We start from the raw sequence: 24577 nt of genomic DNA, 5'->3' as shown, positions 1-24577 counted from the left end.
AGAGCCCCCATGGTCCAATTACTTCCCCCAAACTCAACCTTTGAACATTGCTGCATTGGGGACCAAACCTTCAAAATATAAGTCTTAGGGGTCACTTCGTATCCAGATCATAACAGTGGATACATGTGCATGCATGTGTGTGTATGTACACGTGTGTAGTGAGAGGAGGTTGGTGAGTGGAGATTTTCAGCCTGCCTTCTTGTTTTCTTGGATGATGTGGTAAGAAGCCAGGTGGAGCCAATGAAATAACAGATCATGCTGTGAACCCTGTGCCCTGAGCAGGCCTGTGAGAGCTGTCACTGGCACTAGCCTTCTCCGATGTAGCTGGAGCTAGGGTAGAGCTGGGCCTAGAAGTTGGTCTGCTGCTTGTCATCCTAGTAGGTTGCCAACTCTTTGATACTACCACCCTCTCCCCCATCTCTCTGCCTGTGACACCTGTGTTCTCTGGGGCTGGCTGGCTGGCTGCTGCTTAACAAGCATTTCTGCAGGATGCTCCAGCATGGGCTTCCCTCTGCCAGAAGTCACCAACTGGGTAGAAGGAATCCTCTGCATGAACCCTCACAACCAGCTGAGCCCAATTTATGAAGCGCCATCATGTGACACCCAGAGGTAGACCTGCCCCTAATGCTTGTGCATGGAGTATAGAAGCCCACATACCATTTGCATAAAAACTTACATTTCAGTAAACAAGCAAACAAACAATTACATACAATATTTTCCTCTCTTTCTGCCCTGATACATATACAATAGCCATTCATTAGGACCTGAAAGACCAGGTTCAGATTTTGATTTCTCAGACTCCTTGAATTTCCACTTTAAGAAGCAGTGTAGAGACCTGCTCCCTGAGTCCTGTGCTGCCCCACGCCTCACCCTGTCCTGCCTGAAAGATGCTCACATGCACCTGTGCTGACATCTCAGCCCACATCCCGGCTCTGTCCACCCATGCTCCGCACTGGCAGATGACATTCTGCAATCACACCTTAGAATGGTGGATTGCGAAGGGAAGGGTGATTCACAAATGATAACTCCTCAAGGAGAAGCCAACCCAAGAAGGTACTACCTAGCTCAGCATGGGAGGATTTCTCGAATCCCATGTTGACTACAACAGACCCCGTCCTGCCTCTGAAACACACGTTTTCACTGCTGCCATGAAGGCACCACCTTGCAAGTGGTCCCTGTGGGTGCAGATTTTTGGTTACACATTCACAATACAATTTTAGTAATGGTAGTTCGAGAAAGCTTCAAATAGAGGGAAATAGGCTTTTTTCTTATTTATGAATTTTCTATTTTTAGTTAGTCTAGGCACTTTTCATTGCATCATTGAATATAACTTGGTTCATTCCATGAAAATCAAATAACTGAAAAGCTAGCAATGTATTTCTGTCATAGACAATATTTTTATTTGCATTTTGAAGTGTTTTTATGAATTGGATTACAAGACTAATTGAATCAGAGATGAATTTTGCTCAGGAAGTTGAAGTATTTTGTGAAATGAAATTACCATAAGAAATTGACCTAATTATTCAGAAGTTTCTAATGCAAAAAAGTAAAAAAAAAAAAAAAAAAAAAAAAAAAGGCTAATACAGTTTTAAATGTCTCCAAAGAAGAAAGCTCCTATAGCTCCCTCATGGCAAAGAAACACACTTTATTTAGTTATCTCTTTCGATGCACAGCTTTTAGCTTATAAGAACTCAGCTTCGGGGTATACTGTGTAAATGCTTTATACTAGTTTTAAAGGCTCAGTTCTTCAAAACTTGTTTTCTATTACATAACATATTTTTCCTGTCATTTGTCACCATTGTTGGTGAGATATGAGTGCTATTTTTGTATGTAACTGCTTAAATCTTATTTGTCCTAAACCTAAGTGGCCTACTACTTGAGTACTTTTTGAGGAAGCACTAGTTTGTTTTAATATAATAGATGAGAGACTAAAAAGACTTTAGAGTTCTAACCATTATCAAAAGTATTTCGCTTCATTTAAAATTTTTGGAGAGTGCAGTTTGAGCTTTACTTGTCCTATGCACAGATCTGACCTTCTGCTGATGATTTAGAGATTACAGAGATGTGAGGAAAGTCTCAGGTAGCTTGAGGGGAGTTAGAGAATTACTGTGATCTGCACATTCTGGTTAGGACCACACCCCAAGGTCTCTATGCTGATGCTAGGACATGTGTCTCAACTTTGCCTGATGGTTACTGTGAAATTCTGGGTCCACCACCGTTCCCTGTCTTGAATTTGTCTCTTGCCTGAGGTGCCACTGACTGACTTACTCCTTCCTGTAGCCTTCCTCCCCTGTAATACCCTGATAACCCTACGGTCTACAGATATGCCATGTGCTTGCTCAGCAAATATATCTTCAGAGAGCCCCAGCTGGAGATCTGCCCCACTGTCAAAGACATGTCAAATAAATACACAAAGAGAAAATTTCTGTACTCACAATACAAATGTTGCTTGAAAAGTCTCTTGTTTTTCCTTCTAATGGCCTTTGACACATTCCTCCGATACACCAATTCTAGAGCCCCTATCCCACAGCCCCAACCTCAGCCCTGCATTTGACTGCTTTACAAGATAGGAGGGAAAAAGTCTCATTTACTAAGACACATTCTCCAGAAAGAAGGAAACTAAATCCCTTAGGATCTGGGGGTGGCAAAGAGGTTCCACTGCAGGCACAACTCTGGACAGTGCTGCTCCAGGCACAGGGTTGAGGAGGATGCTGAGGCTTTCTTGAAGAGGAGAGGAGGGGTACAGTTTGACCACATTGACACTAAAGGTGACTTCCAGGTTTCTGAAAGTTGTGGATGATGCCATTAGCAGGATTCCTGGAGGAGCTGGGGTTGAAAAGGAAGATGATGGAGTCGGGTCTGATGAGCCCATCTGACATCTGGGTCCACTTGGCAGTTTGAGTTTGTAGGCCTACCCCTCTGAGGCAGGTGCTAGACTAGAAAGAGAGACTGGGGAGCCACAGTACATGTGTAGTAGTGACTGGGAGGTCAGTGGGAGCTGAAGGAGAGGCCAGGCAGGATCACTCAGAAAACCCACCTGAACAGGTGGGGAGAGGAAGGATGTCTCTACCTCATTCCTCACTGTCTCTACCTCCTCTGCCCTCTTGATATAAGATCTTAGATCCATAAACTCAGTTTCTGCATCTGTAAGAGAGAACATCTCCATCCTCTGTTTTATATCTTTATTAGAATCGACTGACTTGAGGCCAACATGGCAAACTGAACAGACATGTTTGCTACTGGTCTCTTCAGTCCCCACCAAGATGCCTGGAGGCTGGGGGAACAGCCTTCACCTGCAGGGAAAAGGAAACAGGCAGAAGGTGGCAGCAATAAACTTTTGAAAACCAAAATGCACATGGGTTCACCACATGCAGAAGCAGATTTAAAAACCAGAGATGATTTCTAGGCCAGCAGGAAGGGGGAAACTGGCTAATGTTTGAGAAATACTTTAAAATTTACGATACCTCTCTCTCTCTCTCTCTCTCTCTCTCTCTCTCTCTCTCTCTCTCTCTCTCTCTCTCTCTCTCTCTCCACCATCTATCTTCAAAGAATAAATGCTGAAGTGGTAAAGATACTGGGTCATTGTATGGATAACTCAAAGGATATACATTTCTTCACTAATGGATAGTCAGATTGTTTCCAGTAAAATAAAAGTGTGAACTTACATGAGGAGAAGACCTAGCACCATCAGAATGGCAGATACCTCTGGAGAAGAGGAAGGATCCGAGTAGGAATGCAGTGTGGAGTTTTAACTGTATTTTATTTAACTTTATGTCTTTTTTTAAAAGGATGAAGCTTTTCCTGATTTCTTTCATTACCAGACTATAGGAGAGCTATGGATTTACTATTCTGCTCCTTTGCTGAATTTGTGTAGCAACTCTAGAGTCTTTGGTGGAGTTTTGTTGGTCTTCCACATACAGGATCATGTCAGGATCAGCAGAGATACTTTAAGAATGTTTTCTTCTAGCAATTGCAAAAATTCTGGTCTAATTTCTAAGTCTTTGATCCATCTGTGTTGACCTTCCGAGAGGTAGGGCTCTAGTTTCAAAACTGGATGGATATCCAGTTTTCCCAGCAACATTTATTTAAAAGTCTGTCTTACCATATGTTTTTTGGCACCTTCGTCTATCAGATGAGTGTAACTATGTGGGTTTGTCTCTGTGTCTTCTATTCTACTCCACTGGTTTTCATGCCTATTTTGATGTCAATACCATGCTATTTTATTACTGTATCTCTGTAGTATAATTTGTGATGCCCCCAGAATTCCTCTTCTTGCTCAGTATTGCTTGACTATTGTTCCATATGAACTGTTTTTTTTTCTAGTTCTGTGAAGAATGTCATTGATATTTTGATGGGAATTGCTTTGAAACTGTATATAGCTTTTGGTAGTGAGGCCATTTTGACAATATTAATTCTGCCTATCCAAGAACATGGGAGGTCTTTCCATTTTCTAAGGTCTTCTTCAACTTCTTTCTTCAGTGCTCTGAAGTAGTTTTCACTGTAGAGGTCTTTCACTTCCTTGGTTGGATTTATTACCTATTATTATTATTAGATTATTGTGCACAAACAGCCTCTTTCCAGGGTATCCTCAGTTTTCTGAGATAGTTGGTTTGTAATACAGGTACATCATTTTATGCAGGTACATTACTTTTGATGTTGAGAGCTAATAGATCTGCTTCATTAATTGCAAACTATTTTTATCTTTATCATTAAATGGAGAGAAACACTGCAAACAGAAAATAGCACTGTTTGCTCTAATCTGACTGGTGCAAACTTCACGAAGTCTATTTTGTGGATTTTCTGTAATAAGCAAAGATGCAGTTATACCTGCTTCAGTTCAACTCTTGGTCTTTGGAGGTAAAAATATTTTTGAAAAGAATAATTTTTAGTTGTAAAAAACAATATAACAATGTTCTGGAATGCTTGCCAAATAGAAGGAAATGGTGGTGGTGGTGGGGGGGGGGATCATCCTTAATCTTAGCTGCCTTAATTTGGCAATTAGCCTTTTTATCTGACCTTTGAGTGATTTTTCAAATGGATATATTATGTGACTATAATGACTGCATCATTGGCAATTGGGTATTTTTTGTTGGTTTGTTTACCACTGCACCATAATTTTGTTACAGTGTGATCCAAGCCTTATTTTCTAAACAGGCTTTTTATTTTGAAATAAATTTAGATTTATAGAAAAATCACAAAGGTAGTAGAGAGAATTCCTACCCAACCTTCACCCAGTTTCTCCTCCAGTTAGTTTCTCACGTAACCCCAGCTTTTGTCCGATCTGGACTGTTAGTGAGAGCGCTGATGAGTGAGAGTACAACACTATCGACCAAACCAGGCGACTTGGATTTCATTGGTTTTCTCCCTAATATCCTATTTCTGCTCCAGGATCCAAGACACCAGATGTGTTTAGTTAAATTGCATTTTTAATGTTTGCACACCAGTCCACACAAGTGACACACCACCTGCGTGACCTAGCTGTTGTCTTGTTTCTAAATAGTTAGACTGTGCATGGTTTCTGTGTGTCATAAGTGATACTCTGAAGGACAACTTCCTGGGGCAGCCTTCTCTTAAGATTTCTTTCTTCAGGCAGACTAATCACACTTCTGGAGCCAAAGGATAGAACAGATTTATGGCTCCGGATATCATTGCACATTGCCAAATCGTCTTCCAAAATGCCCGCATACTCATTTGCACTGCCATCAGTGATTTTTTGAGAGCAGCACATTTATGTACACTTGTCAGCATTAGTTAGTTACTCTCACTTAAATATTTTGGCTTAATTTAATAGGTGAAAACAACATTTCAGTTTTTAAAAATTATGTTTCTTTGATAACTCACAAATTTGAATATTTCCCCATGTGTGTTGACTTGCTATCTCTCTTCTTTTGTGAGTTGTCCTTCATATTTTATTTATTAGGGTCTGCATATGTTTTTATCAATATGTATGAGTTTTATAATCAAGATATCCCTTGGCCTGTCATTTCGCTACAATTATTTACCCCTCAATCTATTGTTTTGAATCTTCCCTCTGTAATTTTTGAAGTGGGTAATGAAAGTTTTATGATTTAGAATGCATTACTTTTCTTTTGATTTATTTTTTAACCTCTTTTAAGCTTCGAAAGTTTCCTCTACAAAAAAATAGTACAGTTTTAAAAATCGGTTATTTTCTATAATTTGGTTTCCCATACTTAACAGATTCTTCTAGAACACTTTTGGTATTTGGTCCAAACATCTGTCCTGTCCTGCTCTCACTCACCTGCTGCAGGTGAGCCCACTTCCTCCATGGGAAGGAGGAAGCCATTTGTGCGCTCCCAGCCAGCTGGGTGGCATGTACCTCCTCCTCTGTGTTGACCCAGCCAGAAGCCTTGCCTCTTCCCCCAGCTTGTTGGGGAAAAGTAGAGGCTGCTTCCTCTGCTTGGGACACTTTTCCATGCTGACTCTGTCTGCCTCACTCCGAGTTCTTTGTCAGGTTGTCAGGCATTGTAACAAGGACTTAGACTCTTCATTTCCCCCTGCCAATGTCTAATAGATAACTAAAAACGAGACTAAAGATTTGACATCTCTTCCTACGTTTTGTGTCCATCTCCTTTGCTCTAAGTCAATTGGATTTCAGGAACAAGGTCTGATAATCTTGTGATGAGATGAAGCTACCTCCCAACCCCCAGGAAATAGCAACTTTCTTATCAGGGACATGTTCCCACCTGACCAATGCTGAGATAAAGGTGACAGACCACAGGTGATCTTGATCAGTTGTGGTGGCAGCTGTGAAAAGCCTTCAGCTATGCAAACCCCCAACCCTTGATTTGGTTCCCTATTCTGTGAAACCTCAAAGCCATTGTTAGCCCTTGAAGACAGGTCCAAGGACATAGGTCCCCTTGTCTTCCTAGTGGATACACTGATTGAAGTTCCTTTCATGTTTTTTAACATTACCTTTTCTGTTTAGTTTTTGGGTCAAGAGGCTGGACCTGATTTGTTGAATCCCCAGAGTCAGGCCTCTGGCCTAGGACTCCAGTAACAGTATGTCGTTTGTGTGTGTCACAAAAGTGCCCTATACCTCCCAAGTCTAATGTTTCTCATACCCAGTTGTAATGTCCTGCTAACTTCTTGTAGCCCCACATCTCTCTTCATTCTCAATGTGACCTCAGTGACTGACCCAGTGCCTGGTATATACAGGGAGCTCAACTGGTATTTGAGGTGCATAAAAGAGAAAATAAACTAGTGAAAATATCAGTAAAACAGGAGTCAGATCTAACCATGTTCCAGCCGGGTTTGATTTAAATTCTTTCCAGAGAACATGAAAGAAAAAGGGATAGCATATAGGAATTCATGTTTCATGGGACCAAGATATCACAGATAATATAGGTTGACTTGTTCATCATCCATTTAACCCTTTTTCTAGGTGCTATTACCATACTGCAAAGGCAGACAAAAAACTGCATTTCCCAGACTTCCCTGCGGTTAATATTCTGTATGTTAATTAGGTCCCACCAATCAGAGGTACTTGGGAGATATGGAGGGTAGGAGAAGAGTAGAATCCACTTTCCTGCTGCTGTTTCTCCAGACAAGAGAAGCCATCAGAACATGAGAACTCATCATTTCATCATCCCGGGGTCCTTCACCCGCCTGGGTGGCTAGAGGTAGTCATGGTAGCAGTGATGGCAACCTGAAGGGTGAAGGTGGGGTCTTTCTGGTTCTTGATTGCTTCTGTAGAGAAAATCACCTTTCCCCCTAAGATGGACGCAGTGGAAGCTCCTTTCCTCCAGCTTTTCCGCCAATTTCCACAACTACCATTTTGCTTATAATACCTGGAGTGTTTTCTGTCTTCTATAGAGAACCATTGCAGGTACACAGAGCCAATTATGATTGGTTCCCCTCTTATTGACCCAAGCAACCTGCCCTCAGGGGCATCCAACCATCTGGTGCAACTGTTCTCAGAGAAAAGGGAGCAAGAGCTATTCCGGGGACTACGGATATGACTGTGCTTATTAATTATTTTATGATTCTGTGAGGGACTGATAATTTATTTCCACTGTCTTTCTTCCTACTTTCCAGTCATCTTTGAGGTTCTGTTAGCATAGAACTCTTAATTCGTAATAAAGCTGACCAGTAGTGGGTGATTATGCAGGCAGACCATCATAAAACTACCTGGAAAAAAATCTAGGTGGAAATTTTAGATCTTTAACATATCAAGAGTTTCTATAAGCCAATGAGAAAAAAATTAACAACCCAATTGAAAAATGTGCAAAACATAGGAATAGAGGAAAAAAAAATTATATAAAAATATTCAACTTTTAAAAATCAAATTTTCCAACTTTTGAAAGACTTCATTTTTTAGAGCAGTTTTAGTTATATAGCAAAATTAAGAGGAAGGCTCAGAGATTTTCCATATAGCCCTACCTCCACACATGCACAGATGCCCCCATTATGAGCACCCCCACCAGAGTGGTACATTTGTTATAATTTAACTATTAACCTCACCTAAAATCAGTAGTTATATTTCATGTTTAGTGTTGTATACTCTATGGTTAGAACAAATGTGCAATGGCTTGTATTTACCAGTATAGTATCATATAAAATAGTTTCACTGCCCTCAAAGTCCTCTGAGCTTCACTTTTTATCCTTTGCTCTCTACACTCCCTAACCTGTGGAAACCTCTGATCTTTTTACTGTCTTCATGATTTTGCCTTTTCCAGAATGTCATATAGTTGCAATCACACAATATGGAGATTTTCAGACTGATTTAGTAATATGCATTTAAATCTCCTCCATGTCTTTATGGCTTAATTTCTTTTAAGTGCTGAATAATATTCCACTGTCTGGATGTATCACAGTTTATTTATCCATTCACCTACTAAAGGCGAATCTTGGTTACTAAAGGATATCTTGGTTATTTCCCAGTATTGGCATATATAAATACAATTGCAATAAATATTCATTTGCAGAGTTTTGTGTACATATAAGTTTTTGACTTCTTTCTGTACCAATGAGTGCAAATGCTGGATAATATGGTAAGAGTATGATTAGGTTTATAAGAAACCACTAAATTGTCTTGCAAAATGATTGTACCATTTAGCATTCCCACCGGCAGCAAATGAGAGTTCTTATTACTCCTCCTTCTTGTCAGCATTTGATGTTGTCAGCATTCTGGATTTTGACCATTGTAATAAATACATAGTGATATCTCATTTTAATTTGTTTTTCCCTGATGACATATGATTATTTGATATGCTTATTTGCCATTTACAGATTTTTTTTGTAAGGTTTTTTGGTCCAGTTTATAATTAGGTCATTTTCTTGTTATTGAGTTGTGAGAGTTCTTTGTTGTCTTAGTTTGTTCAGCTGCTATAACAAAGTACCATGAACTGGGTGACTTATGAACAAGAGAAATTTATTTTTTATAGTTCTGGAGTATGGGAAGTCCAAGAGCAAGGCACTGACAGAGTCACTGTCTGGTAAAGACTTGCTCCTTGGTCTTTTTGCTGTGTCTTCATAGGTAAAGGGGAGGGAACACAGTGTGAGGCCTCTTTTAAAAAAGCACTAATCTCATTCATCTGGGCACTACCCTCATGACCTAATCCCCCTCAAAGGGCCCATCTCCAAATACTATCACACCGGGGATTATATTCAACATAAGAATTTTGGAAGGACACAAACATTCAGTCTATAGTATTTGTATATTTTACTAACAATTCTTTATTAGATAAGTCTTTTGTGAATATTCTCTCCAGTGTGTGACTTGTCATTTTATTCTCTTGACAGTGTCTTTTGCAGAGCTGACGTTTTTAAGTGGTGATACTCACTTTATTACCTGTGTTATTTATATGGGGTGAGACTGTGTTATTTATATGGGATACTATCATATGCTAACATAAGCTTCTAAATTGGTTAATTTTCTAGATGTAATTTTGATTATATTTATCAAGATTCTCTAATTCTTCTTGGTTGACCCAAGAAGAAGCACATGGCCTGAGTTTAGACAATCATATGGGACTTTAAATCATGAACTAATGCAGAGCCAAAAAGATCACTGAAGATTGAATCCCCGAGTTGTGACAGTTGTAGGTGTGTAGGCAGCAGGGGAGAGCTGTCTCCTGGCCTCACAGTTCCTGCAAAGTGACAGAATTGAGCCTCTATTACTTGGCCTACCAGAAAGACTTTGGATTTGGTTTATTAAAAACATTGGTAAGACAATGGGTTACTTAGTTACTTAGTAAATAATAAGAAAAATCTGAGGGATATCTGGAGACTTCCAAAACATATACAATATCAAGTTAATACAACATAACGTGGGGTTAATTGAGCAATTTCCTTTGCTTTTATGAATCATTAAATAGAATTTGAGTAATAAAAACATTTCAGTGGAAAAATGAAAAAATATTGGTGAGCATCCCTGGGAATAAATTGGTCCTAATGCAATAAATTGATATATTAGATCTCTGTGAATTGCAAAGTCTCCTAATTGATATGCTGGAGAATTCTATGTTGTAGTTTAAAAGAAAGCACATCATGACATATTTGTAAGTGGAAACCACATTGCAGAGCATTCACTCACTTAAGGAACATTAATTGAACCCTTATTCTTTACTAGTGTCTGTACACTGATCAAGGCTGACCTGGTTCCTGCCCTTGTGGACATTATTTTAAATGGCAAAATAGGGGAAATAAATTGTTTGACAACAGGGGAATGCCAAGTACTGTTTATTATGGGCACATGCATTACAGGGAAGCATTTATGGCCATTAAGCATAATGAGTTTAATGACTGTGAATTAAGTAAAATAAGGTTTAAAACTATAAGCATATTTGAATATGTATATAATCACTACATTATAGTTACAACAATACAGAGCAGTAACAGTCACACAGAGACTCAAATGACTTTTTAAAAAGCTTATGTAATCAAAAGGAGGTATACCAAAATGCTGATAGGACTTGTCTCAGAATGATATGATCTTTTTGTATTTTCTAAATTGTGACAATTTACATGCTGCTTTATAGTTATGAAATACATTATTTATAATCATTAAATGGCTTAAGACACACGGACATTAAAACATTTGAAAAATTTAAATCTTACGTTATACTTAACCATATTTCATCCCAAATGCCTAGAGTCAGGTCACTTATGTTTGGTCTTTACCACCCTAAATCTTGCTTTCTGGTCGTTTACTATTAGAAGTTACAGAATGGACCAAGGACAAGAGGGGGGCTGATTTCTCTACCAGTGACAGGTTGGGAGGGGATAGCAGAGTTCTGGTGTGGTCACCTGAGATGGTGGGGGATGACTGCATTTCTAGTCTGTGGAGTCGTCTTTATGCTCTCCTTTTGTGAGTACAGTCTAAAATCTTGGATAACTACACTGATGGCAAGATGCATGGATCTTTTAACACAATCTCCTTGTTTGGGGGCAGGCAAACTGGGGCCTCCTCTTGACATCAGGCTGGGTGCCCTGAACTGTACCGCCTTCAGCATCCAGTGGAAAATGCCACGGCACCCTGGAAGCCCCGTCGTTGGATACACTGTGAGTACACGGGGGGATTTCTGCAGAGGGCATGTGGGGTGACTGTAATGCTTCCTATCCTTGTACTTCCTCTACAGGTTGAGTATCCCTTATTCATTCTTGGGATCAGAAGTGTTTTGGATTTAGGATTTTTTCAGATTTTGGAATATTTGCATACATATAATGAGATATCTTGGGGATGGGACCCAAGTCTGAATACAAAATTCATTTGTTTCACAAACCTTATGCACATCGTCTGAAGGTAATTTCACATAATATTTTTAGTGAACCTGTGTTTTGACAGTGATCCATCACACAAAGTCAGATGTAAAATTATCTACTTTTTTCTTTTCTTTTCTTTTCTTTTTTTTACTTTTGATATCACATCAGGCACAAAAAGTTTAATATTTTGAAACATTTCAGATTCCAGATTTGTGGATTAAGGATGCACAACCTGTCTATGGCCTCCTTATTATCAGTTCTCCCATATTAATAACCGCCTCATTCTCCTCTGGTGAAACTATAAGAAATGTTTCAAAGGCATTTCTAAGAGCCCCGAACATGACCTCTGCATTAATCAGGATCTACCTAGTTCTTTGTGCAGCGATGAAAAAATATAAAGCAAGTAGAAGATATTCAAGTAATATAAAGCAAGCAGCAGATATTCTGCTATTCAATTGCCTATAATCAAATTGGGAGAATAATGCAGAAACCTGGGAGATCAGAGGGAGTCACTGTAGAGTGTTATCAACAAGTACAAGCTAATGTGCCAGCTGAATTAAAGATGTGGACAGGCAAAGTAGAGGAAGGAACAGAGAATGCATCCTACCATTTGGAGGCTGAAAACTGGGCAGATTTCAGTTCTCCAAAATGCTTTTTTTTACAAAATAGTTTTTGAAAATAAACCAACTTTTAGAAGTCAGGGTATTTCAGTTAAGTATTTGGAGTTCTGAAATCTGAGATGTCCAGACAGTTGGCTGCACTGATCCTACATTCCTATAGGACACCAAGCCCGCTGGAAATGAAGGACCCATTTGAGATGGGAATGAAAGTCCTCAAGTCTAACCACTCCCTACTGACTCCATTTCACCAACAGCAAGTATTGATCATGACCCTTGTCCTGTGGTCTTCTTAGAGAAACATACTTCTGGACTCCTGTCATATAAAATGTGGGAAGATGCAAGATCACCTGAAAGGGTCATGGTTTGGGGAAATATGAGAGGAGCTAGGTCTAGCCCTCTCCACACTACTTCACTGATATGTAGTCTTCCTCCTGGTCTCTGTAGGCTTCTGAGTTTGCAGCACACTAGGTATGTCTGATGTCCTTCCCACAGAACTAGGAACTAGTGGGGTGGCCTGATACCCCTCAGAACCTACTGCCTTTGTGAGCAATTCAAACCTTTGCTCTTGGAGAAGTACTGGCTCTGTTCTTACCAGGTCTCTGTGTCTTTTCAAGGTCTTTTATTCTGAAGTCGGTGCAGATAAATCCCTGCAGGAGCGGTCACACAGTGTGCCTCTCAGCCAGGACACCCCAGTTGCTGTGAGTATGTCCAAGCTGGCAGTCCCTCAGAATACCTGTGCCTTGTCTTTGCAAGGAGATTCAGAAAGATTTCTAAGTTGGTATGAGAGCCGACATCCACGTAATAATAATAATAAATATCTGCACAGTCCTTTAGAATTTCCAAATGTCTTTGTGTACTTTGCCTCTGAGATCTGCCATCTATCTCTCCAGAAAGGCAGGCATCTGATAAGAGTCCTGGCCGTACATGCCGACTTAACCCCATTTTGTCATGAGAGGAAACAAACAACTTATGGCTATTTTTTTCCTTCTTTTCTTCACCAAGTTCAATTCTGATTTTTATTTTGTTGCAATTCCAATAAAGCTTTAGAAATAAGTACAAAACGTTTGTATCTTCCCAACTGCCTGGAGACACAGTGCAGAAGAAAATGATGTAATTTGAAATGTATATTCAAATGGTCCCAGTTGTTTATTTTCCTGTTTGGAGCTCAGCACCCATTGTCAGCTCTTCCTCTGTTTCTTTTCTGTTTTCCTTCAAGGTCTCTTTGCTTGAACTTCTTGCCTTAGGCATCTTCTGGTTCTTTTCTTTCACTCTCTTCCTTTTGATTCTTGCTACTATAATCTCCCAGCTGGAGTCTTCCAGGGGCTCTACAAGGAGTTACACCAGTGCCCATAACACTGTCCTAATGGTGGTGGTAGCAGTAGAGGCAGGGCTTGTCTGTCCTATTAATAAGTGCCTGCTATGTGCAGCCCAGTTTGAAACCTATTTGTCATCTTTGATAAGAAGCTATTACTTACCAAGTGTCTGTCACCCACCAGGCTCTATCCCCTCATGCTTTACATTTGTTTTTCCATTTAATCTTCATGACAATCCTATGATCTCATCTTACTAACAGGAATGCTGAGACTCAGAGAGGTGAAACAATGTCCCCAAGTCAGAACAGTAAGAAATAGCACCTACTGTAACCCAAGGCTGTTACTTCTGAATTCCTGCTCTATCTAGTGACCCCAAAAGAATAGGTGCATACTTCCAGCTTGTATTTTCATGGTGTGCTTTTAATCATGAACTAGACTTTTGATGAACAGTCCTCGTTATCTTCAGAAGCCATCAGCTTCTGAGGTCCACACTACCATAATGGGGGACATTGGGTTGGCCTCGTTTAGGAAATCACAAATTTGAGGTTCCCTCTCTTCTCCACAGCTCTGGAACTTTCCATAGGCACATTGACCCCATGAGGGGCCAGCATTTTCCCTGGCAGTGTCCATAGCCAGCCCAGCCTCGTGTCCTGCAGGGTCCCAGTACGTCAGTGCAGGTAGTGAGGGTACAGTGCTACGGGTGCCATGGAGTTGGGGCAGTGCTTCTGAAATTGAAAACCTGTCCATCACCTGGGACCTGGGCTGAAGACTGGCATCTCTGTGAAGGACACTGCAGGGTAGTGAGAAAACAGGGCCAGGAGGGAGACCAGTACACTAGGTTTCCAGATCTACTTTTTCTACTTGCGGGTTGCAAGTTCGGCTAAAGCCACTTAACCTGCCTAAGCCTCCACTTTCTCCCAGGAAGGAAGATAATAATTAGACTGCTGCAGGAACCAAATAATATGTATGTGAAAAGTCTTTCAGAAAGTGTGAAGAGGCCATACAGATTTAGTTATCATTCCTGATGACTTATGTTGAATATATTTTCTGTTATTTACATCCAGGCATTAGCATATGTTGTGAAATTCTAGCATTTGATCATCTTGCTGATTTCAACAAACTGGCATACATAGTGGTTTCCATATGTTCAGCATGAGATAATTCACCAACCCTATTTTGGGGCAAACATTCAGTCTTGTTGGAAAAACCACATTCATACCAATAATGTAATTAGAGAACAACATAAGAAATATCAGCTTCATTAACACGGTAGTTAACAGAGTCTGAAGAAGGAAAGATGAGTGTAGGAACAAGTGATCCAGATTTAACTTGGGGCTGGAAATAGAAACAAGGAACTTTCTAGAAAATCAGATTTGAGGGTGGAGCATCCCACTGGGAGGGAATGGTTGGAAGCCCAGGAATAATTGTCCGTGTGTGCACATTCCTGTGTGCATGTGTGTTTGGTGTGAGGGCAGAGCTGCAAAGTATACAGAATGGAGAGAGAAGGAGGTGACTGGACGTAGTGCAGTAAGTCAGGAAGAAAGAGGGGACAGCCTGATACAGAGTGGCTCTGGGTTCAAGCTGTGTGCTTTCAGATTCCCACATTACATCCAACCAGCTGGCTAACCTTTCTGGGCCTGTTTCCCATCAACAAAATAGGGATCCTAACACTATCTGTGCCATAGGTAGTGGATCTGTGGTTCCCAAGCTGTGTTTCAGGGTGCCCCAGGGCTCTGTAGCAAGCACACAAGGGCACTGTGCAATAATTTAAAATTTCAAGGAAAACAGCAACATCTGTGTGAACTACCTTCCTAACAAGTTGTTTGGATATAACTACTTAATAAATGGAATTGTTAGGGGGCATTTCTTTTGGTCCTAGCAATGTTACAGAAATGTTAGTAAGTGTGCTGTGAACATGGAAAGTTTGGGAACCTCTGTACTATATCCTACCATCCAATAGCATACAGATGGTGTATTAAATGAGGTGATGGTTGAGGAGCCCTCAGCATGGTACCTGGCATAGAATAAGAATTAGGTAAGCGCTGGATGAAATTCACATTGCAAAGATGCATGGTCCAGACCACAGATTAAGTGTGGTATGTGTTTGCTGCCCATGGCTAAAGCTAGAGGGAGGGGCAGGTGCTCTGGGTTGATTTAAGTCCTACAAGTTTTTTCTTACTCTAATATCTCTTCTTGTTTGTTTGTTTGTTTGTTTGTTTGCTAACAACAACCTGATCCAGGTACAACCTGATCAGCAGGCAATTTTTGTAAGTATGTTTTAGGAAATCCTGCCCCAGTGCAGGATTTGGTGGGAGGGGTTTCTTTTCATTAAAATATTGATTTTTGCACACTAATTAAGACCCAGTGGAGAGTGCTCCTCCTAGGTAAGCAGGAACTTCTGAGTGCACTAGGTAGATTTTTAATCTTTTAGAGAGGAGATGCTGTTATCCTTACTTGTGCTGCTTCATCTCACATGGCAGAGTAAGGTTAAGAGAAGCATCTTTAAAGGTTGAAGTAATTTAAACTCTGTTCCAAGACTAGGTGAAACTGATTGAAAAAGAGAGAAAATGTTTAAACTAGGGAGCAGCACCTTGGGGGCACCCTCCCCTCCCTTAACTTCTCTTTCCCTTACTCCATCAACTCTAGAGTGTCTTTTCCATAAGGCAGGATCCAGCATCTAAAAGTGATTGATTTTATTTTTCCAGATTGAATGCCAAACAGGAGATTGGATTGACAAATGGTTAATCTGATTAAAATAACAAATTGAGCAAAATAACCTGGTTTGTAATGTGGAATTCTGATGCATTTTTGGATAATCTGCCTCCTAGAGGCTTCCAGTTTGGTTAGTATTTCACACCCACTGTGTCTTTTGTCTTAGAAGAACAGCCTGTAGATCTCATCCTGGAAAACAAAATAGTAAAACAAATCAGGGAGATTTCATAAGTTTTTAGAGTTAGAAATTAAAAAGGGTATTGAGCCTGGTGGTCCACACTTTTTGATCATGCATACCATTGGTTAAAAAATATTTGAACATGCACCAATGTATGTATATTTATGTATTTATAAATTATACATATACCACTATACTAATATATTATGTACATTTCAAAATCCCACAGAATTTTAAAGGAAGAGATAGAACAGAAATAGAAAGTGCTTCTCTTTTCTCCTGTCATCTCAGTGAGATTATCTTGCTCACTCAAGGAAGAGGCACTATTGCTCTGTTTTGTTACCTATTGGTCTGGTTGATCCAGAACAGTGATTCTGTTTGGGTCTTATCCAAGGTTAGAGAGAAAAAAAATTAGCTAGGAATCAGAAGACCTGCATCTAGTCCCTGCTCTGTCATCAGAGCAAGAGTGACCTTATCCAAGGTCATTGAGCTCCTCTGAATCTCTCTTTGGGACAGTAAAATGGCAGGATGGAATAGCAGTGGTTCCTGACTGAAGGAGATACTTTGCAACTGTGTGTGTATGTGTGTGGGGTGTGTTATAAAATATTTGTGCATATTTTAGTGGACAAACATCAGGGATACTGACTTTCCTGCAATTCTCAGGACAGAGGGAGATTTCTTCCATCCCTTAAATCTAATGCTTTCCCTATAGCAAAGCACTGTAAAATGTTCTCTGATTCCCTATGCCAGCGAGGGAACTGAAATCCCTACAACTCCTCCCTGCACTCTGCTCTACATAGCCTTCCTCAGAGCCACTGGAGAAGGGACACCAGGAAGATGTCACTTTTCTATTTCTCTGGTGTTTTCCATTACATGATGCTAGGTATTCTCAACAGCCTCTAAGACAACCTTGACTTGTAGAGTAACTGTGAAGTTGAGTCCATGTTTACCATTTATCAATGAAGGTTATTTAAGAACTGAACAATTTCGATGTTGAACCATTTCCCCAGAGAAGCTAAATGGTTTCTCTCACTCCTCTCTGCTGTGCTCATTGGACTAGTGGGTAGGAGAACTTTGCTTCATTTCTGAAGCCAAATGATCTAGATTTCCAGCAATAGGAGAAAATGGTAGCATGTAAGTGCATAACATTGAATTCCAAAATCAGGGTCAGAGACAAGTTCAGGGCCTTTCATCCTGGTTTTGTCAATGCAGTGAAAGGTATTTGGTAAGGAATAGTCACATCTTTTAGGGGACTTCTCCTACATGACTACTCAGATTGGGTGGTGATTAGTTAGGATACAAGTCTCACAATCCCCAAATTCAAAGTAATAGTAGTTCTAACAGGATGTGCCTTGTGCTTCCCTCATGGGATCCTTTGTATATTATTAGTTTAGGGCTCTTCTGCTGGCTCCCTGGTGTCAGGCTCAGTCTCTTTCCATCCCATTGTTGTGCCAACCACTTGTGCCCTTGTCTGCAGGGTCCCAAATGGCTCACTTCCACAGCTACATTCTAGCCAATAGGTGAGGAAAAGAGGAAAAGGAACACCTGCCCCTTCCTTTAAGGGATGACTCAGAAATTGATCTCAGCAATTTCTCTTCCATAATATTAAACACAATCTAGTCACATGACTACACCTGGAAGAAAGAAAGGTAGGGAGTCTTCAAGTGGCCATGTCCAAACCAAAATATAGGAATTCTAAGTCAGGAGTAATGGATTCTAGAGGATGACAAGTCATACAGGTCAGACTGTGACTGGAGGGAAAAGACAGTTGAACTTGAACTTTAGAAAAACAGGCTAGCCTGAGAGTTACATACACCATATCCCGATGTCAGGCAACTGGAAACAGATTAAGTGGTATATCTTATAAGGGAAAGTAGCTTCACTGTTACCCCACAGACCATTTTATAAACTCTCGGGATCTGGTTTTGTCATCTGTAAATTGGGGATAATAAGACTGACCTCGGAGGGGATATTGTGAGGATTGGAAGAAGCAATGCTGTGCCAAGATTTTATAAATTTCAAACTGCTACATAAACGCAAGCTATTACAATCATAGCAATCATGAGATGAAAGCTCATTGTCACGGCAACCTGTGACAAAGGCAAGAATCCTGGGGAACTGCTCACTTTCTTCAAAGTTGCTCGAGCCTCCTCCTTGGGCTTGGTGAAATTACTGCCTTGAGTCTCTTCCTGAGGAGCAAATTCACTGATTAAACAGCCCCCACAAGGGTGTTGGGTAGACAAAAAGAGGCAAGTTTGGTTTTGAATTTCAGAAATGGGTAGACAAACACAAAGCAGGGTTATTTTGTAGCTAAGCAAAAAAAAAAAAAAAAAATGCAAAAACATACGCAAAACAAAATAAAAAATAGCAGGGGAGTGTTCAGGAAAGATGGTTGAATTCATCTGGCCTCTGGTCCAGGGCAATTTCTCTCACTCTGTTTCTTACCAGCTTGTGTGGAAATAAAGTGCAAGAGAAATAAACATCTCGAGTTGTTCTCAAACTTCTGCAAGGCAACAAAACACTGTTTTTTATTTAAAAAGGAGCACATTCAACATCTACAGTTCGATGCAAGGCTGAAGTTGTAGTTGCAAGACATTCAAGACGGAAATATAAAGATTTGTGGAACTGTGTGGTGTTTGTCCAAATATTCCTAAGGTTATCTTAAGTGACAATATAACCAGGGGCTCCCCTTAGGAGGAGAGATCTTAAAGAGCTGGAAGTTAAATTACTGGGACCCAACTCATCTCTACTTTTCACTATCCCACCCTCAAGCCAACTTGCTGGCATATAAACAGGAAAAGACAGGCTGGGCACAGCTGGCTCCTGAGGGTCACCCTATACCTCTCCCCTGATTAAGGGCAGCACTGATCTTCCATGTGAAATAGACAGTTAACATGTTTTTAAATCAATACACGGAACTGGTACACATATAAGCAAGGCTCTGTGTTCAGCAAAGACACTGTGCAGCCACAGGCAGCATAGAGAGAAGATGAGAGGGAGGGAGGGAGGGGCAGATTGGAGACAAATGCCCTGTAGGATGCTGTGGAAATGGCTCAGTAGGGAGTGGAGGGGCATCTACTATGGCACTGAAGTAGGGATGGAAGAAGGGAAAGGTCTAAAAGGTGTGGTTGAGGTAGACTACAGGAAACTGGTCCTGTCTTTGGAGTTAGTTACTCCAGGGCCAGGGGCAAAGGTGCTATCTTAATCTGCGTTAAGTTGCTATGACAGAATATCACAGACTGGGTGATTTATAAAGAAATGAAACTTATTGGTTCATGGAAGTGAAGGCTGGGAAGTCCAAGGTCATGGTGTTGACACCTGCTCAGCATCTGGTGAGGACTTCCTGCTACATCACAACACAGTGGCAGATGGAAGGACAGAGAACCTGAGAGAAAGGGACACACTCACCTTTACAACAAGCCCAAGCTCTCAATAGCTAATCCTGTCCCTCCATAACTAGCTCACTTCTGCATGACCATCCATTCGTGAAGGCTCTGTCCTCATGACATAATCGCCTCCTATTAATCCCATCTTTCAACACTGTTGCAAGGGGATTGAGCTTCCAGCATATGTCACCTTCAAGCCACAGTGGATACTGATGCTCTTGACATGATGGGTCAGTACTTGAATCTGGTTTCTGAATGAGGTAATCTATTTATGTGGGACATTGGGGCTCTTGCTTTCTTTCTTTTATTTCACTTCAGTTCATTTATTCATTCATCAAAAAGCATTGCATGAGCATTTGCTTTGTGTCTGATAATACTATGCTAAGCTTTGGGATGCCAGAGGAATAAGAACTGGCTTCCTACCCTCAAGTGGGAGGGGAGAAGGTGACAAATTAACAGTTACAACATAAGGTGAGTGGTTGGAAGATTGAAGTCCACCAAGGACACCCAGGAGGCACAGAGGAGGGGCACCTAACCAGACTGGGGCTGGGGTTAGAGATATGAGGTAATGTCTCAGCTGAACTGAGTCATGAAGGATGAGCAGGGTGAGCCAGGCAAGAGTAGGCAGAAGGACACTTCATGTAGAGGGAGCAGCAGGTTCAAAGGCCCAGAGGCAAGCGAGTGAATGGCATAAATTCGAGCCCTGCCAAGAACTTAAGTGTGACTGGAATGTAGAATGCAAGGAAGGGAGGGGCATGGGAGGATGTTAGAAGGATAAACAGGGGTACACAAATATACCATTCTAAGGGTGTTTCATTGTAGAAAGTGTTATGATCAGATTTGGGATTTATAGATATAACTTTAGCACAGTGGTGGTTCTACATTGGAGGTGCAGGCAGTATGGTTGCAGGGAGCAACAGGACCCTTGTTGTCTTAATGATGGGGATGTGGACTTAAATGGCTATAAGAATGAAATGACAGAAACAGATTCAAGTGATACCAAAAAAGGTGGCAGCAGTTGAATCAGAAACTGATTGGATGGATGGTGAGTGTTTTAGTCAACTTTTTCGCTGCTGTGACTAAATGATCTGACCAGCACAATTATAGAGGAAGAAAGGCTTATTTGAGGACTCAGGTTTCAGAGGTCTTAGTCCATAGAAGGCCGGTTCCATTTCTCTGGGCTTGAGGTGAGGCAGAACATCATGGCGGAAGAGCTTGGCAGAGAGAAGCAGCATGCATCATGAGGAAACACAGAGAGAGAGACTCCATTCTCCAGATACAAAATATATACCTGAAAGCCACCCCCCAATTCCAATCTCCTCCAGTCACATCCTATCACGTCAATTAATCCCATCAGAGATTAATTCACTGAATAGGCTAAGACTCTCAAAACCCAATAACTTCTTCTTTGAACCTTTTTACATTGTCTTACTCATGAGCTTTTGGGGGACACCTCACATCCAAACCATAACAGGTGGTTAGAGGGATGGATGAAGAAAGAGAGGACAGTATCAGGTATTTCTGGTGTGGGTAAGGGGAGATGAATACCATAGATGAAGCAATGTTTTATGTCACTTTTGCTAGTAGGGGGAGGAATGATCAGTTGAGTGTTGGTTGTGTTCAACCGGAGTTGCTTGTTAGAGTTATTCAAGCGTCAATCACAAACGCTTTACTGGAGGTCAAGAGGCGGGCCAGAGCAGGAAGTGCAAATGTAGAAGGTGTCACCACCAAGGTGGTACCAGAAACTAAGGGTGTAGCAGAAGAGTTTGCCCACAAGTCTACAAAAGGGAAAAGATGATGGTAAGGGATGAGCTCCTGGGAAAGACCGGTTCTCCAAAGGACAGAGGAGAGAGGGGAAAGAAGGATAGAAGATATTGGAAAGCAGAACAAGAGAAGTAGGAGACCAAGGAAGAGCAGAGCAATGGTTTCCAAGGAAGACCAGAGATTTCAGCAGCAAGAGCAGGCAACAGTATGGAAAGCATAGAGAGTCCTAAAGACGAGCTGTTGCTTTAGATTTATTAAATCTAAAAAAAGTTGTGGGGACTTTGGTTAAAAATATCTCAATAGGTTTGTGGAGGAGAGGGGCCAGATGGGAGTAAGTGGAGGAGTGAGCAGGAGGTAAGGAAGTGGAAGCATCTTTTGGACGATGTCCTGAGGGGAGAAGCTAGGGGAGCATGTGTGGTAGGTAGGAATGATTACTTTTGAGATGGGAGTGATTTGAGCAAATACAGAAAAATCAGGTAGATTCAGAAGAGGTTGGAGATAAATGACACATAGAGGAGAGGAAGCAGATGGGTTCGGAGCTCAAGAGGTGAGCTACCTGCTAGACCAGTGATTCACAAACCTGGATGCACATTAGACTCACCTGGAGAGCTGTAAGCAGACACCTGAACCTTGTCCCCAGAGATTTTTATGTAAGTCATCTGCAGTGGAGCCCAGACATCAGTATTTATTTATGTTTTTAAATATCTATTTATTTATGTTTTCAGATCTTTTTGAAATTTTTTTTATTTTCTTTTTTATTTTTATAGACAGCATTTTGATTCATTGTACACAAATGGGGTACAACTTTTCGTTTCTATTGTTGTGCACCATATAGATTCATACCATTTGTGTAATCATACATGTACATAGGATCATGATGTCTGTCATTCCACCATTTTTCATACCCCTGCCCCCTTCTCTCTCTCATTTCCCTCTACGTAATCCAAAGTTCCTCCATTCTCCTCTCACCCCCCAGCCCTGCCACCACCATTATGTATCATCATCCATTTATCAGGGAAAACATTCAGCCTTTGGTTTTTTGGGATGTTTTCAGATCTTTTAATGATTCTAATTATAGTGAGTGTATTAAGTTTTGACAATTGTTCATTTAATGCTTCCAAAACACTATTTTGAATCCCCTTAACTTTCTTTAGCAACAATGAATGTTTAATTACCTGCAGAAGATGTTTTGAAGAAATATATTATGCCTGTTCTCAAATGGCTTACAATCTCAAAGGAGAAACAGTAACAATCTGTTGTACAGGTTGAATGTCCCTTATCTAAAGTGTTTGGGACTAGAAGTAGTTCAGGCTTTCAGGTTTCATTTTTTCTTCCTTCCTTCCTTCCTTCCTTCCTTCCTTCCTTCCTTCCTTCCTTCCTTCCTTCCTTCCTTCCTTCCTTCCTTCCTTTCTTCCTTCCTTTCTTCCTTCCTTCCTTCTTTTCTTTTTATTATTTTTTATTTTGTAATGTTTGCATATACATAGTGAGATATCTTGGGAATGGGACCCAGGTCTAAATATGAAATGCATTTATGTTTCAAATGCACCTTATGCACATAGCTTGAAGGTAATTTTATGCAATATTTTTAGTGCATCTGTGTTTTGATCGTGACCTGTCACCTAAAGTCAGGAGTAGATTTTTTTCTACTCATGGTATCATGTCAGTGCTAAAAAACTTATGGATTTTGGAATTGGGAGTTAGGAACCACCCCCCTTCTCTCTGTGTATACACACACACACACACACACACACACACACACATATGCTAAATTAGTGGCACAGCCTCTAATAGGGCGGGACCTCCAGGTCTGGGTGGTAAGGGAAGACATCAAGGGGAAGGCTTGGATCTCAGAGGAGATGGGCAACTCAGGTGAGCAGAGAGGAGACTGGTCCCCACACACCTAAGACAGTAGTCATCACCAGCTGTTTCTTGAGTACATCCTCCATACCAGCTCCTGGACATACATTGTCTCATGATGTATGTTATATAAGATAGTTATATGTCATATCCATTTTACTGAAGAAAAAGCTGAGGCTCATGGGATTTGCTATCAAGGCCACAGCTAGTAATAAGTAGCAGATCAGGATTCAAGGGCAGGTTGGTTGACTCCAAGCTGGCTCCTTTTCCACTGGACTGTGCTGCTGCTTCTCACTGATGAGGCCCACCTACTCTTTAGCACTATAGGCTTGGGGACATGGGTCTGTTTGTGCAGGTTAAGTCACACATTCATCCTTAATCCTTAATCCTAATGGTTCTCAATGGAGGGTCCCTGGACACATAGCAGCAGCATCACCTGCTGTGAGACTGATCCCTAAGCATCTGCAATCTGCAAATGAAAAGAAAGAACTGGGGGAATCCAGCCCTGGGAAAGATCATTCCAGGACCCTCATACTCTGATCAGAGAACTTGGAATATTGACGGCAACATTTGATGGTGTCCGTAAGCACTGGCAGTAGTGCAGTGTATAAATTCCAATAAGGGTAACCCTCTAGCTTGGGAATGTCATGGTGCTTTCCTCTTAGCAAATTTTAAAACTAGGCCAATTCTAGACAAAGCAAACTATCTGTGTTCCAAGCAATTTCATAGGAACCTCAAGATGTAAACTTTATGGAAACTATAGGATTTGCCCAAGAGGGATTCTGATCTTTGGCACCTTTCTTGCTTGGTTATTGACAGGAAGAAGTGATCGGAGATTTGAAACCAGACACTGAATATCGAGTGAGCATAGCAGCTTACAGCCAGACTGGCAAAGGGCGGCTCAGCTCTCCTCAGCATGTTACCACTTTGTCCCAAGGTAAAACAGGTTCAAACCCATTTGTAACAGGAAAGTGGTGGTCTGCTAGTCAGTCATTTGTGCCTTCATGCAACGAATACCAATAG

The 24577-nt window shown here is 40.9% G+C and overlaps 1 protein-coding gene across 2 annotated transcripts in view; it reads left to right on the top strand.

Moving 5' to 3' along the window:
* The window catches only part of EGFLAM (EGF like, fibronectin type III and laminin G domains), a 176836-nt gene that overhangs the window by 48984 nt on the left and 103275 nt on the right, over positions 1-24577 (top strand). The window contains exons 2-5 of one of the 2 annotated variants that reach the window (XM_079144452.1): positions 11414-11523; positions 12959-13042; positions 15898-15924; positions 24374-24491. In XM_079144452.1, coding sequence (XP_079000578.1) covers positions 11414-11523; positions 12959-13042; positions 15898-15924; positions 24374-24491 — 339 coding nt within the window. The remainder of the gene's footprint in view (positions 1-11413; positions 11524-12958; positions 13043-15897; positions 15925-24373; positions 24492-24577) is intronic. The other variant, XM_079144453.1, reaches the window with a different exon arrangement.

Source organism: Sciurus vulgaris (genome assembly GCF_902686455.1).
Source record: "Sciurus vulgaris genome assembly, chromosome: 6".
Lineage (NCBI taxonomy): Eukaryota > Metazoa > Chordata > Mammalia > Rodentia > Sciuridae > Sciurus > Sciurus vulgaris.
Note: the sequence above shows the minus strand (reverse complement) of the source record. Positions and strands in the feature narration are given on the sequence as shown.